The sequence below is a fragment of the Hirundo rustica genome, chromosome 2 (assembly GCF_015227805.2).
Source record: "Hirundo rustica isolate bHirRus1 chromosome 2, bHirRus1.pri.v3, whole genome shotgun sequence".
Lineage (NCBI taxonomy): Eukaryota > Metazoa > Chordata > Aves > Passeriformes > Hirundinidae > Hirundo > Hirundo rustica.
Window position 1 is genome coordinate 21,155,933 of NC_053451.1, and position 14,969 is coordinate 21,170,901.

The 14,969-nt window shown below is 37.3% G+C and overlaps 2 protein-coding genes across 4 annotated transcripts in view; one reads left to right on the plus strand and one right to left on the minus strand.

Moving 5' to 3' along the window:
* Nucleotides 1-14,969, plus strand: part of CMSS1 (cms1 ribosomal small subunit homolog) — a 222,888-nt gene that overhangs the window by 10,588 nt on the left and 197,331 nt on the right. The window lies entirely within an intron of this gene.
* The window catches only part of FILIP1L (filamin A interacting protein 1 like), a 188,514-nt gene that overhangs the window by 8,576 nt on the left and 164,969 nt on the right, over nucleotides 1-14,969 (minus strand). Inside the window, exon 8 of the mRNA XM_040089027.2 lies at nucleotides 7,756-10,489. Within this exon, the coding sequence (XP_039944961.1) occupies nucleotides 7,756-10,489 (2,734 nt within the window). The remainder of the gene's footprint in view (nucleotides 1-7,755; nucleotides 10,490-14,969) is intronic.

Genomic DNA, 14,969 nt, shown 5'->3' on the forward strand with positions numbered 1-14,969 from the left:
GTTCTTCAAAAAACAAACTGAGCTGCCTTTCATGTTCTGGAGATCCCTTGTGAGTTCCCATTAATGCTCTTGAAACACCCCCAGAAACAAAATGCTGCCCGGGAGTGACCTGTCTGAGTAGTTATGCAGTTTTCCTTTACTTGATATGTCTAAGTAAGTGTTGGCAAATGATTACTGCATCATCAATGGCAACCCCAAAAGCATTAAACTGGCCACTTTTAAATTAGATTATGTGGTATGTCTGTCTGTAAGTGTAATAGCACCATATTGGTTCAAGGCATTAGGCTTGGAAAACAGCAGTGTTTAGTTGGAGAAATGAACAGTTATAGCTAATTTTTCAAGGCAAGCAATGACCTAAGTATCAAGAAGGCTGCATTTAAAGTTCATTTTTAAATTAACTTCTGAAGCAGGCATCAATTGCCTGTAATAGGAATTGGCAGAAGAAAGCGTGTGAGAGTGTGAGCTCTACACAAGGACTACATTTGTCTCTTAGCAGATGACAGTGGGTACTTCAGGGATGGGGACAAACACTGGCACAGGTGACAATTGAGAAATTTTCCCACATTAATGTGAAAATGGCGCTTCTAATTTCAAGAAGACAGTGGAGAAAGCTTGCTCTGAAATATCAGGATGTATATTGCAAACCTACCTTTCTTTCCTCCCCCGTGGGGACTGAGGTGGCTTATTTATATGGGGCAGCTTTTAACACAGTGCAGTGCTCACTTTAGGGAGTGGGCTAAGACAAGTGTGTGTGGGAGTGTCAAGGAGAGAAAATATTTGTTTCTGTGCTGTTGAAATAGTTCTCCTGCTTTTGGTCCTAATCCTTTCCTTTTCCTTCTGAAAGTGTGAAGTGTGCTTTGCTTCCTGTTTGAACTTTATTTATTTAAAAGGGGGGAGGATGTAGTATTTATGCTGTAAGTTTTCTTATTTGTTTTTCTATGTCATTGTGGCACTTGATTTAGGAGAAATAACTTTGGATAAGGTTCTTTCTCACTGCAGAATTTTTAGTTTAAGATATTTGAGTAACAGAGTATCATTAGCAGCTTTAGTGAAAGTGTCCAGGGGATGGTGCTGCAGATCCTTTTACTCAGAAGTCCATGTCTCTTGTATGCACAAGCGTACCTCTTGCCAGACTTCAGTTTGTTCCTGGGTGATTGAATGCAGTCAGAACTAAAGCCAGGCCTGCAAGTGAGAACGAGTTAAGATTAAGTGATAAACTTGAATATTCCCTTTGGGTCTCCAAGCCAGACAGCTTTGGCTGAAATTTCTGATTAGGCATCCTCAACTACACAGAGCATTCAGATACTTCTTCTTCTTTACTTTTCTTTCACTAGATGCTGGCATTTGTTTTCTAGGAATCCAAAGTGAGAGGTCTCAGTTGCTCTGAATTCCCCTTTATGCAGCACACCTGTGTGTGTGACTATACTGAGATATGTAATCCTTACTCTCAGTAACTCACTTAGGGCTGGTGTCTGGCTTGGCTCACTGCATTCTCTCACCACTATAAACAGCTTGACAGAGGGAATATGACTCTACAATAATCTAGAGTCGTAGTACTTGAGCTATTAAGTGGGAGAGCTATTTGGTTTGTTTAATCTGGAGAAAACAAAACTGAGAAGAGATGTGATAATTGTTTTCTAATATGTGTTGCAGAGAAAATAATTTTCCAAGTCCAGCGGGGGGACAGGAAAGAGAATACTGGAGTACAATTTCAGCAATGTAATTTTAGTTTAGAAATTAGCAAGATTATTAATGGCAAGGGTATTTCATCCCTGTTCCAGATTCCTGGGTAACTGAAATTGTCGTTGAAGAAGTTTTTTAGAACTGCATGAACCAGGTTTTTATTTGGAAGGTTTTTAAGTCAAGTTATAGTGAGGAAATAGGCTCAAAAATGCAATAGCAGTGGTGGCCCACACAGGGGAGTGCTGGCATTAGATGTTCCTGCAGGCACTTCGGTGTCAGTGCTGTTGGAGAGAATACGGCCTGGGTGAGACCAGCAGCCCAGCTGGTTTAAAGCTGCTCTGCCATTTGTTGAGTAAGATTCTTGGCAGTGGGGGATCACTCTGTACAGACTGGGGGCACAGAGGGATTTTTGTGTTTTGGGTATTTTTAAGGCTGTTTTTAAAGTTTTTTGAAACTGCACTTATAGCCACACGCACCTTTTAATGTGAAAACATTTTCTTTATCAATATTGTCTGTTCAAAAGCTTTGAGGATGTTTTCCCCATGTTAGCAAATTTTTATGTTGAAAAGGTTTACAGAGGTTCTCCGTGGAGAAGGAAAAAGACCCTCTTGCTATTACAATCATGGTTTTATTCTGAGTAGGCTGTTTTCCTCTTGGAAGGCCACATTAAAAGATGTGTTATCAGAGTCCTATATTCAATATATATATATATATTTTTTTTTTTTCCCCTAATATATATATATATAAATGATAATTGAAATAAAAGACTACCTTTTATCCAGCTAAGATTGATGTTTCTTCAGGACAAAACATGTTCTATAGTGGCTTGAGTATGAGACAGTCAAGGATAAGAAAATGTAGGTACTAATCGCATTCAAAGCTGCCTTGCTTGGTTTTTGCACAAGTCAATAATTAACTTCTCTCTCTCGAGATACAGAATTATTTTAATGGGACTGATGAATATTTGTTATATATTTGAAGTGCTTTGTGATGTATTTGCATGCTAGATTTTGTCTCTTCAGACAATGGTGATGGGACCAGGCCTTTGGCAGCAATTGCTCTACAAAATGCTCCTTTTTCCTTTTTGCTTGTCCATTCAGTTATGCTCATGTAGCTCTTATATAAAGCTATGCTGTGAAATGGATAAATGGATTCTGTTTTGTTGAGGTGGTTTGGTTTTTGGTTCGTTTGTTTGGGTTTTCTTAATGAGGATTTGTGGAGTATGGCTTTTTGTTTGTAGTTTTGCTTTTGTTTTTTAAATCCAGGTTAGTTTCTTGACCTGGCTCACAGTACTGCCTTCTGGAACAGTGGTGGTAGCACAACTGAAAGGGCAGTATTCTGTAATCTGGGTTGTGGTAGGGGTGAAAAAGAGGAAGGAGCTTCTTTGGCCCATCCCTGTTTGAAGACCCTGTGATGTCAGACCTCTGCATGGCAAATGAAGGGACATTGATTAAAAGAGGTCCTTTATTGGTACTCAAAAAGTGTTTCTCAAGAATACTTTGTGGTCAGAAGAGAATCATATTAAGTTGGCAACTCTGCTGTTGGCTTTCTGGGTGCCCACAGTATCGTGGGTCATTGGCTAAAGTGCTAGCTAGAGCACAGAGAGAATGTAGCTTCATCTTGGGGCCACTGGCTGTAGATCTGTGAAAACACTTCATGCTGCTTAAATTTTTATGGCTTGTCTTTTTTTTTTTTTTTTTTTTTTTTTTTTAACAATTTCCCACTTGAAGTACTTGGTGTTAATTTTAAAACATTTTTATGCACCCACTTGCGCTTAAGATCTTTTTCTCTTCTGTTTCTTGGTAACACAATGTTTTGGTAGTCTTTCCTTAAGCCTGGAGATTAGGCAGTTGTCAGTTTTTGTTTTGCCTGTCTCAATATCTGTTTCCTAGGGACAAAGTCATCCTGCAGATGGTTACTCCATTTCCATCATCTGACCCTGCAGCATCCATTGAAACTTATTCAGAAAACAGAGCTGTACAATTCTGTTTCTGATTATTTTTTCCCTAGTGTGGGGAGCACGCCTTCCTAATCCTTGCATGAAACGCTTGCATACAGATCTTTTTCTTATTACAGCCTTACATACTGTCCCCAGACACCGTATCGGCTACGGTGTTTCAGATCAGGAAGATTAGCAGTCTGCTCCTGTAATTTTTGTCAGTTCTATTTCTTAATTAGTGGCTTGCAGGAGGTCTTTAAATAACTTGAGATACTACCTCATAGTTGATGGATGGGCGCTTTGGTCTCACATTACCATTATCACTTCATATTCTCTTCCTTTTCCTTTTCCTCCTTTTCCTCCCTCCCCTCATTCATTCTCTGTGTAAGGACAAAAATTGCAAGTATTTCTTCTGAGAAATTTAATCGCATAAAAAGAATGGCTGAAAAACAAAGTGTTTGTTCTGCCTTTACTTCTCTCCATTTGATCATTCACTGAAATAAACCCAAAAAGATGAAGGAAAGTGGGCTGGTAACTGCTGTCATTTTTTAATCAGTTAATTCTCCCTCTTGCTGGGAACTAAATGAAAAGGAGAAAGGCTGGATTTTTAGACCTTAGAGATGCTTGCCAAGAGTTTTGGAAAAGAGAAGGATTGATGTTATGATCTGCTGAAAACTGGTTTTATGCCCTCTTTCACAGTTTAATCCCTCTGATATATGCTGCTTATTATGTGACCTTATTTCCCCGTAACATTTAAATGAACCATTACGTACCTGTCAGACTTTAGGCTTTTGAGCAACTGTTGAAAGCAAAAGTGTCTCAGCCTCCAAATTAACAGCAGTACTTACCACTTACAGAGTAGTTGAAAGTCCTAGAAAAGCTGCCTTACTTGATGAATTTTAAAATTATTATGCTTTGATGTTTTGTTTCAGAGTGCTTGAATCAATGTGCAGATAACTTATTTAAATTTCTCCTTGCTCTGCTGTTTCCTTATTGTCTGCCAAGGAACCAGGTGGCTATTCCCACTCAGCAAAACGGAAATACACTGAAATACGGAGTGATGATCTGAACAATTTGAGGTTAATTTGTAAATTGATGATTTGATTCCTTAAGCTATGATAATTTTATTCCTTAAGCTATGCTTTCTATTTGCTGTTTTATGATAAAATTGCAGCTGAATTATTTCTGTTTAAACAATTAAGTTTCAGCTCTCAGCAAATACATCCAGGTGTTTATTTTCTCTGCTCTGAAACCAATCTTGGGAATTCAAACTGAAAAAAACCTGGTTTGTTGTGCAAATATTATTTTCAGGCAAAAATAATTACTTGATTTTTATTTTTCTGCTGGAATGACTGACAAAAATTTCACTGTGAACTTAGTTAAATCTACACAGAGGTTGTTTCATCAGTAGAGGAATGCAAACTTGCCTCAGTCAAGGTGTGTTTTTAGGAAATGTAGCAATTTCATTTCCAGGCACTGCTGAAGCTTCTTACTTAGGAGTTAATGGTCATGAGTGGCTGCTTCCTTTGTCTTTTTTTAATTAGACAGCTACTGATAAATCATTATGAGTTTAAGACAGGGGCAGGAGTACTGTCCTGTTAAATGATTATACTTATAAATGGTGTGAACTCTCATCTAGGTTTTGTATTCAAATCTTAGCTTTAAAGGCTGAACTTCCTTATTCATAATAACTTGGTAAGTGTCCAAAGGACTGTGTGTGCTTATTGCTATGCCTTGATTTGTGCTTTTCTTTTATGATACTGTAATAGATGGCCAGGTGGTTAATGATCAACACATTTATGTGCATTTTTGAAGGCAGATCTGCTTTTTTAATTTTTTTTTTTCCTACGCCCTTTTTACGTCTAACTGAAGAAAATATTAGTGCCTCTGGAGGACAAGTGTTAATCCTTTAATTTTTGGAGAATTTGGTGTCTGTTAGTATGCTGGCAAGTGGCTACTTCAGACAGTTACTCAGTACCATGCTTGCAATGTGTTCCTGCAGAGATCTCGGGTAGAGATCAGCAGGATATGCCGTATCCCAAAGAACAGCAGTGCACAGAATGTATGTTGAAGGTACTGATTTTTGGGCTCTTAACTGAGCCCTGCAGTTAAGAATGTGCAGCCTGAATGTAATTAGGTAACTTGTTCATATAACCAACATGCTCCAAAAATTTCTTTTAATTTTGGTTTGCCTGAGTTCTGGTTGCTGTCTTAATCAGTAACTTTTGCTGAAGCTGGTGGGAGTCCAAGTTTGCTTTGCAGAATGAGACTATGTACTCCTGGCCAAGGTCTTAGTCAGAGCTTACCTGTGCAGCCGTGGAGATGGAGTGAGACAAAACAAGGAAGAAGGATGTTTTATGAAGCCTAGTAACTTCAGATTATATAAGCTGGGGTTGTGCAGGTCCACACACAATTTCTCTTTTTGAAATTGCCATTGCTCAGCTGTAATACATATGTTATTATCCATTTCTATCACATATCTTATATAATTTAATTTTTTCCCCCATTTGTTTACTGAAAAGAAGTGTATATGGGCAGTGGACTTTGCTTTTCAATAAAAACTGTTCTAAAAGCAGTTATTATCTACAGTTATAAACATTTTGTTTCCTGTCAATCAAAGGACTTAAAATGATAGAAGTCCCCTTGTTATGTAAGATCGTGGGCCAAAGTTCTTTGCTGAATCTGTTGCTAAGTTATGCTGCAGAAATATTTTTTTCCTCTGGTGAATATAATAAGAACTAAGATAAGGATTTAGTGAATAGGGACTTTCTGCTTATTTGCAAACTTCCTTGTTGATAAGGAAGTTGCTGTTTAATTTTTTTAAAAATAGTACGTAACCCCCCCCCTCGAAAGCATCAAATTTATGGGCATTTAACTTTTTAGAGTAAGAATAATTGTTACAATTTAGATTTGGAGTGTACAGCTTTCATGGAAAAAGAAGTTTGAAAGTGCATTCCAGATCTTCTTGACTTATTTACGTTGTATGTGAAGCTGCTCTATCATTAACAATATTTTATGGGAAATAAAAATTGACTGCTTGGCACATATGTAAAGGACAGAATTGATTAAATTTCTGTCCTTTTCCTAGGCACAAACATTATAATTGTCATTGAAATACCTTAACCTGCTTTGTCCATTCTGTATGGCACTCCCATTTATCCCAGACCCAGAGGCCTGAATGTTTGGAGACTTGGTCTAGTATTCCTTCTTAATGCTTCTGCCAAGCTTTCCCTGTCAATGAAGTGAAAAATGTGAAAGTATGCCATAGTTTGGTAATCTTGTTTCTTCCTCAGTGTACTTGTGTGATGTATACTGTTTGTCAAATTGATGGCTAGGAGCTTAGATGAAATGTGAATATTTTATGTAAATCTGTTCTCCTGAATTATTGTTTAGATGCTGCTGTTTACTGTCTCACAGCATACCTAAATGATTGCAGTTTTCCTGTTGTATTGGAAAAAACCCCTTGTTTGGGGAGAATTACTTTGTGGTACAGGCTTCTGAACTCGGTTCACTTACAAGCAAAGTTTGCAGGAAGGTTTAAAAAGAGTTTTGGCCAAACATTGTTATACAGTACATAGTATTTTGTGTGTGATGTAGTGATAATTACCTGAAATGAGAGGGCTAGAAGGAATTGGGAAGTAGCAGGGAATATGAATCAAGTCTTATCTGAAGTTAGCAGGCAGTATTATGGCTTAATTCAAATTCCACCATACATGCAGAAAAATACAAACCACGCATAACAAACAAAAAAAAATTCAGCAAGCAATGATGAAAATAATCAATTATTTACTGTTTTTTTTGTAATGTTAAAATATTTTACCAAGGCAAGTTGCAGTCAAAAGTAATGTGAGTTATTTTGAAAATGACAATACATAAAGATGCATTTATACAAGTGCAAGACTAAATACTTTACATAACTGTATTTCAATGAGAAGATATACAGTAAGTGCACACTTGATAACACTAAGCAGGCAAAACTTAACGTTAGTTCCATATGCTGTTGTATAGTTCATGCACAGATCTTTCCCAAAGTAAAGGGGCTGTTCCAAATAATTCTTGCTGGGATGAAAAACAGGATGGGTTGCTGGTAAGGGTGTCAGCATGGATGGGGGTCAGTTATAGATATTACTTACTGTAATTTGTGATTGCCGTGGAAGAGGAGTGGCTGTTGGTGTGATAGTAATACTGCTGGTGATTTTATTGGTGGGCTTAGTGGGTAGGCCATTAGCTAGTGCTGGAGTTCTGTTGTCTTGCACTGCATTGCAAGGGCTGATGGGCTTGGAATTGGTGAGAGCTTGGACATAAGGACTTCCTAAATGAATGTGGATTTTGTTATCCTCAGTAGTTATTACACTTGATCCTGTACTGTTAGATCTCTGAATCTGCCATGATGACTGCCTGTCTGGGGATACTCTAAAAACAGCATGCTTGGCTCCCATTTCCAAAGGCTCTGAGGAGAATGTTTGTTCCTGAGAACTTGAGCCAGGTAAAGCCAAAGGGGACATTGTTCTTTCAGGAGTTAAAGAACCACATGATTCTGGAGTTTGAGATCTTGCAAAAGCAGTCATAGTAATAGGAGAAATAACGTGCTCTGGGGTCATGTAACCCTCTCCTGCTTTTGATTTTACAGGTGTTAAGGAGGCGTTTTGAATAATGGTTATTCTTTGCTTTGGAGTGCCACAGTTGGGTATAACTGCTGTGCTTGTGTAGGAGTGAGGGCTTTCAGTGCTAGGACTGGTTATTTCAAGGGTTGCTGTGTTCTGTCCATGGTCTGGAGTTACTTTTATGTGAAGGGGTTGGCCAGGTGTATGATTTAGCACTAGATCTCCAGTCTGTGCACAGTTTCCATTTTGCTTTGTGTGTATCTTTCCATTTTGAGGATGGCTCTCTTTGGACTTCATCCAAGGGATCCATAATTTTTTGTTTGCAGCATTTGCGGTAGATGAGCTACTTTTGAAAGACACTGTTTGTTCTTCCTCATTATCACTGTCTTCATAGAGCTGCCCATTTGTGACAGTTCGCTCTAAAGGCATGAGGGTTTTGTAATCAGGTGGTTCATTGTCTGCTGGATCTGTTTGGATTTCTTTAGAAAAAACTGGCACATCCGGAATTTTCTTTCCATTGAGACCGGGCCTGATGTTCTTGCTGAAGGATCTGTACCTCTCCAGTTCTTTCGTGAGGCTTTCCATTTCTCTTGCTAACTCCCTATTTTTGTTTTCTTGCTGGAGGAGTTTCTTCTGTAAGACTGTGTGATCGCCTCGCAGGTGACAGATTAGGTCTTCTGTTGCCACGTATTCATGAACTTTCTCTTTCAGTGCATCTACTTCTCTGGAAAGGTGACTCGATTTAGCTTCCTCTTCTCTGAGTTTCTTAAAAAGGTGCTCCTGATTGGATTCGGCCTTTTCTGTTAATTTATACCTCGCCAATTCCACTTTCACAGCCTCCAACTCCTCTGAGAGGAGCTTGGCTCTGTCCCGTTCACTGACATATTTTCGTTCTAGAGACTCAAATTCATCTTCAGTTTTCATAAGATCATCTTCTACGGACTTCATTTCGTTGAGCTTCTGCTTAAGCCTCTCAACTTCTTGAGAAAGCTCTTTGATTATGTTGTTTTCCTGCTGCAAGGAGGTGCTAGATTTAGTACTCTCCTTACGTTTATTTTTGAGAAACTCTTTTTCAACATCTTCCAGAGACTGAAGTCTTTTACTTAGAATATTCACTTTGGAAACAAGATCACTTCCTTTCTCCTCTTCTGCTTTGAGTTTGTTTTTCAGTTCATCTCTTTCTTTTGTAACACTGGACATTTTTTCCTCTGCATCAGATTTTGATTTCAGTGCCTTTTTACTTTCCTCCATCAGCTTTTCTGTAACCAACATGACTTTATTTTGTTCCACCTGAAGTTGAGAAGTTGCAGCTTGCAGCTTTTCTTCTGTTTGCTTTATTTTTTCGCCCATAGTTTTTCTTTCATCTACAAGCATCACTGTTAAACTCTTCAGCTTTGTTAAATCTTCTTTAAGTGTAAACTCAGTTTTTTCTAACTTGCTTTCAATTGCTTCAAGCTCGCCAACTCTTGCTTTTAAACCATCCAGCTCATGGGACAGCTGCTTTGTTAACATTTTTTCTCTTTCTAGGTTGCATTTCAGGGAGTAACATTCTTGTTTACTCTTGTTGAAAGCGTCTTCTAGTTTCTCCAGCTCCATAATTCTTTTATTAAGTTTATCAACTTCCCCTTTAAGGTTCTTGCTCTGTGATGCTTCTTTTTCTAACTTTCTATTAAGTTCTCTGCACTGATCTTCCATTTTTATGAGCTCTTCATCTTTTCCTTCCATCTCCAGCAGTCGTTTCCGTAGTTCTTCTACTTCAGTCATAAGTGTGGTGTTCCCACACTCTCCCTTATTTATCTTATCCCTTAGGTCTTGCAGTTCTTCTTCTGCTTTTCGTAAAGATTTGTTGGTCTCTTCCAGCTCATCGATTTGCCGGCTAAGAGTTGTTAATTTTAGCCGGAGCTGGCGATTCTGACTGTCTTCATTGGTGAGTTTGGCCATCATTGCTTCTTGGTCTTGGGAAATCTTACTGCTCTGGGCTTGAATTTCAGCTTCCAGCCTGCTGGATCTTTGTTTCTCTTCTCGAATTTTTGCTTCAGCAAAAGTCAGCTTTTCATGTGCTTGTTCTGTAGAAGTGGTTAATTCTTGAATTTTTTTACTTTGTTGATTCAACTGCTCAGTGAGTCTTTGCTGTTCATCCACCACCATTAAAGCAAAGGATTTCAGTTTAGTCAATTCTTCTTTCAGTTTAGCTATTTTCTTGTTGTTTTCCTTTTCTTTTTTTGCCTGATACACTGTCTCTTGTTCAAGAAGCTTTTTCAATCTGTGGGAGGAAATAATATTGTATTTTGTAGCCATTTTAGTGGGCATTTAAAAACACACTTGAAATATTACGACATTTCTGCCAGATGTCCATGAACATCCAATTATAACTACAAGCAGACCTCTCCTTGCAGTATCATTTGGCAGTGCCCACTGGCCTTAACTTCCTATTTAGAAGTTCTTTTGTAATGAACACTTCAATATGATCATTTAGACTCAGCAACTTCAGTTACTGTGCATCTTTGATTACATTTTCAACTTTTGACAGAGATCAGTGCAACAAAATGATTTTGTTACTCAGCACTGGAACTGCACTTCTCTTAACTGTTTGATGAGGCTAGATATGTGCATGCAAGCTTTGTTTGGTTTTTTGTGTGTGTGTGTTTTTTGTTTTTTTTTTTAAGAAATGTGATTATTACAATGCTTGAGAAATTAAGTCAGTGCAGCCCTCAAGGGCAGATATAATTTACAGCATCATAAATCTCCTACCTTTGTTACTTATAAACCATCCTGAGATTTTATAATCAAACCTTAAGGACGTTTGAGTATGTGAAGGAAATGTAGCCACAATGGGCAGTTAGTCAGGCTGCCTATTGTGAATCCTTAAGCAGCATACCAGAGCAACATTAGGTAAATCTGTCCATAGTGAAAGTGCAGGCCTTGTGACTTCGTATCAAACACACACACACACAAAAATGCCGTCAGCAAATTAACAGGTATTCAGTTGTGCCTTTTGAATTTAACAAAGCCCAAATGTCTTCATGTGTGTTAGACCTGGATTTGCAGATATACCTCAGTATACAACCCTGCTTCTACGTGATTCTTGAAGGTTTTCATGATGATTTTCCAAAATTAGTTTTATAAGTTTGTTAATACTCAGTCTTTATTGGGATGCAACATAATTAATTTGCAAGAGACTTGGAATAAGTTTGTGTGTTTGTTTATGTAAGATCCTAAGAAACCTCAAAATACCTCAACCTTTTAAGTTCTTTTGTAGACTTCTTTGTCAAGGAGATGCTTGTGGAGTTTGTCTAAAGTATGATTAGGTTTGGCCAGCACATATGCCTCCTTTCAATTACATTTCTCCTAGAGCCAAGATAAATATATTCTGGTGTTAAACAAAAATCTGAAAAGCTGAGGCTGAAGTAATAAAGAATTAGAATTTGTATGTTGTTCATAAGAATGGTACAAACTCAGTTGTGTAGATCACGTGAAGGAAATAACTTGGTTGTCAACACTGTACTTGTACAAAATGACTGTTTAAGCACCCATTAAATCTTATTTTTTTTCCCCTTTGAAATACAATGACAGCTGTGTAGATGTTGCTGAGACATAGGATTCCTGTTCCATATTTGTTTATGGTCACTACTGTGATGTCCGTGTCCAAGTGATGAGTCTTTACAGCTTCCCACTGACAAGTTCCTGTTGCAGTCTCCCTTTTAGTTCAGGAAGAGTTTAGATAAGGGCCTCCTTTGCACAGCTTTTAATTAGCTGTTGGCTGACTGAAGGCATATATTCCTGAGCAACAGGTTGCCTCAGCAGCATCCCCTTTGGAAACAATGTAATTTTCCTGCACAGAGAGAGGAAGTCCTTGCCATTGTACCAGTCCGCCAGACTTGTCTGATTTAATGGTGATGTTGTATAGAAATCCAAGACAATAAAATTTCTTGTAACATCTTCATAGTCCTTATTGTTTCTGTTTTAGTACGTAAGTTGTGCTATGTTGAATGTAATGAAATGCTTTTTATGAAAAACTAACAGAATGGGAATTAGCCATAAACATCAAAGACTTGAAGCAGTCACAAATTCTGTACAACAGCCAATTAACATAATGGGGGAAACAGATATGAAAATGCAGAAATGGAGAGGGAGAGGTTTGTGAAATGAGTTTGAAAGAATGCTGCTGGTTGACAGAACAAATAAATGTGGGGAGGACAGCACCCTCTCAAAGGCAGCTTTTAACCGTGTTCATGGTATATAAACTTTTGTCCCCTTTTCAGTGCTACTTTCAGTTCTAATTCTTTTTAGTGTAAAAATCTTTTTTCCCTCCCCACCCTTGTCTCTGAATGCTTTAGTAGTGAAGTTCAATTGATGATTTACCGTTGCCATAGCTATAAAACCATAACAGAAGTACAACCAACAATTTCATTTGGAGTGAACTCTGGCTTTGTGTGTGCATGAAGTTAAGACATATTAATATGGTTACATGGGCTTACTAGCATTTGATTTATTTTAGCTTGCTTCACTGTAATTTATTTTTTTAAGGCAGATTTAGCTGCGGTCATTAATACCTTAGGTAATCAGTGTTTTACCCAACACTTCATATTAACTAGTTGGTATCTCTCTGGCCAAATGAAACACTAATGATCCAACAAGTCATGCCTCTTAAATTGCTTTGGAAAGAATCCCTTAGGCCAAACAGTAACAAACAATTGTAATTTTCATAGAGATGCTGTCTAAATTTTTTATGATTCAAATAAGATAACTGCATAAATAGTGAATAAAATAAGTTGACAATCATGTCAAGTCTGATCAAGTCTGTGTTGCATGGGCTATTTGAACAAAAGTTCCTATATTACTGGTACCTGGATTGTTGTGTAAGGATTTTCAAGAGAGTCTGTTTCTTTGGTCATGCCAATAGACTTTGGGTATTTAAAAATGATTCCTTCATTCAAAAGACAACATGCAGTTTTAAGATTCAAACAGACTCAAAAGCAAATATTCGTAATAACTGAGATGTATTTCTTTTAAAAAAAAATACTTCTATAAAATCACTTGATTGAAGTTAAGAGCATAGTGCAGCAACTAGGAGTTGAAGGATTTTAATGTTTCCAGAAAGTAAAAAGGAATGTATTAAGCATGGTATATTTTTTTATACTGTGTCCTTAAGTGTTTTCACTTGCTTTTGAAAACGGTATGCTTAGTCTTATATTCTTATACAGAAAATAACCGTCAACAGTGCTGAATAGATAGTGATTTCTTGGATAAACATTGATATTGTAAGAAGTCAACTGGGAGTCTGTTAATACTTGCAAAGAGTTTTCCTTGGCTGCTGGGCTCCTGTTTCATGGTTCAGTAGGTCACAGTGACTGTGTCTGCACATACGCACTTAGGAATGGAAGAGGACCCTAAAATGTTTGAGGGTTTTGGTGTTATTGTTTGCTTGTGTTCTTAAATTAATTGTTTGATTTTGGTCAGGGTTTGTTTGTTTGTTTGCTTGCTTTTTTGGAACCTGAATTCTGTGGATTGGTGCTTGGTTATCTATATAATCTGAATTAGGAAGTCATGTGCTTGAAGAAGTGCTGTAACTGATAGTAGCACTTAGTGATTTTGGTGACAGGGTAAAAATACTTTGTGTTAACTTCATCCAAAATACTGTCTTCTTGAAGAACAGTATCCAGAGCATCTGAGAGAGCAATTTTACTGAAAATATGCAAAGGTCAAAAAAGCTGGCTTACATAGATAATATTTTTTAAAAAACAACAGGCACTCCCTATCCAATAAAATATTTTTATCATTTTCTTTGCCAGCTAAATTTCATGATCATGTAATTTTGTATTAGGCAAAGGTAGGTATATCATTTACAAAAAGCTTCTACACAATTCTAAGCAGTTGACTTCACAGGACTACAACAACCCTTTCGGAATTGAGGCCAGCAAAAACAGACATTGAAAATTGTTTTTATGAACATGACTGATAGGTAGTTAAAGAGAGTCAGGGCAGTGTCTTATTACTTCAGAGCTTCTGTTATAAATTATTGCTTTATTGTGGCTTAATACTGTACTTATTTCCAATACCAGTTAACTGCTCCTTTAGTTCCTGGAAGGAATTGTATTTCTCAGCTCTCCTCTGTTCATTGTAGTTGTTTCCCTCAGTATGCAGGCTACAGCTTCTTGGTGTTAATGCTGTGCATTCAATTGTGTTGTGTTGTTTTTCCTCATTTTTTTCCAAGTGCATATAGCTACACTACATTATTTTTGGCAAAATAATGACTGTATTTTCTACGCCATGTGGAGACTCCCATTACAGTTCACTGTCCTGGTGTCATGTCGTAACATTTTGTCTTTAAGAGGGACTTTCCATTTTCCTGGGGTGACCTGGTATTACATGGAGATTGTGAAATTTATGTTTTTACAGAATTTTAAGGGGGCAACTTTTCCTTTGAGTTTCACAGAAACTGAAGAAAGTATGGGAGGCTGAGATTACAACACTCTTTTTTTTTTTTTTTTTTTTTTTTTTTTTTTTTTTTTTTAATTTGTTCTGGAATGATTCGATATTCTTTGAATAATAAGAATAAAATTTATGATTTTTTAAATTTGTTTGTTTAAACAGTGTTGTAACTTTAGAAAAAGCTGTCTTCTAAGGATGCAAGTGAAACAACAATAGGTTCATAAAGCTCAGCTTTTGTCTTTCTTCTCACTGAAGTGTTGTGGAGTTTTTAATGTACATGTTGTCAATATCTGTTTCAGACCATTCTGCAG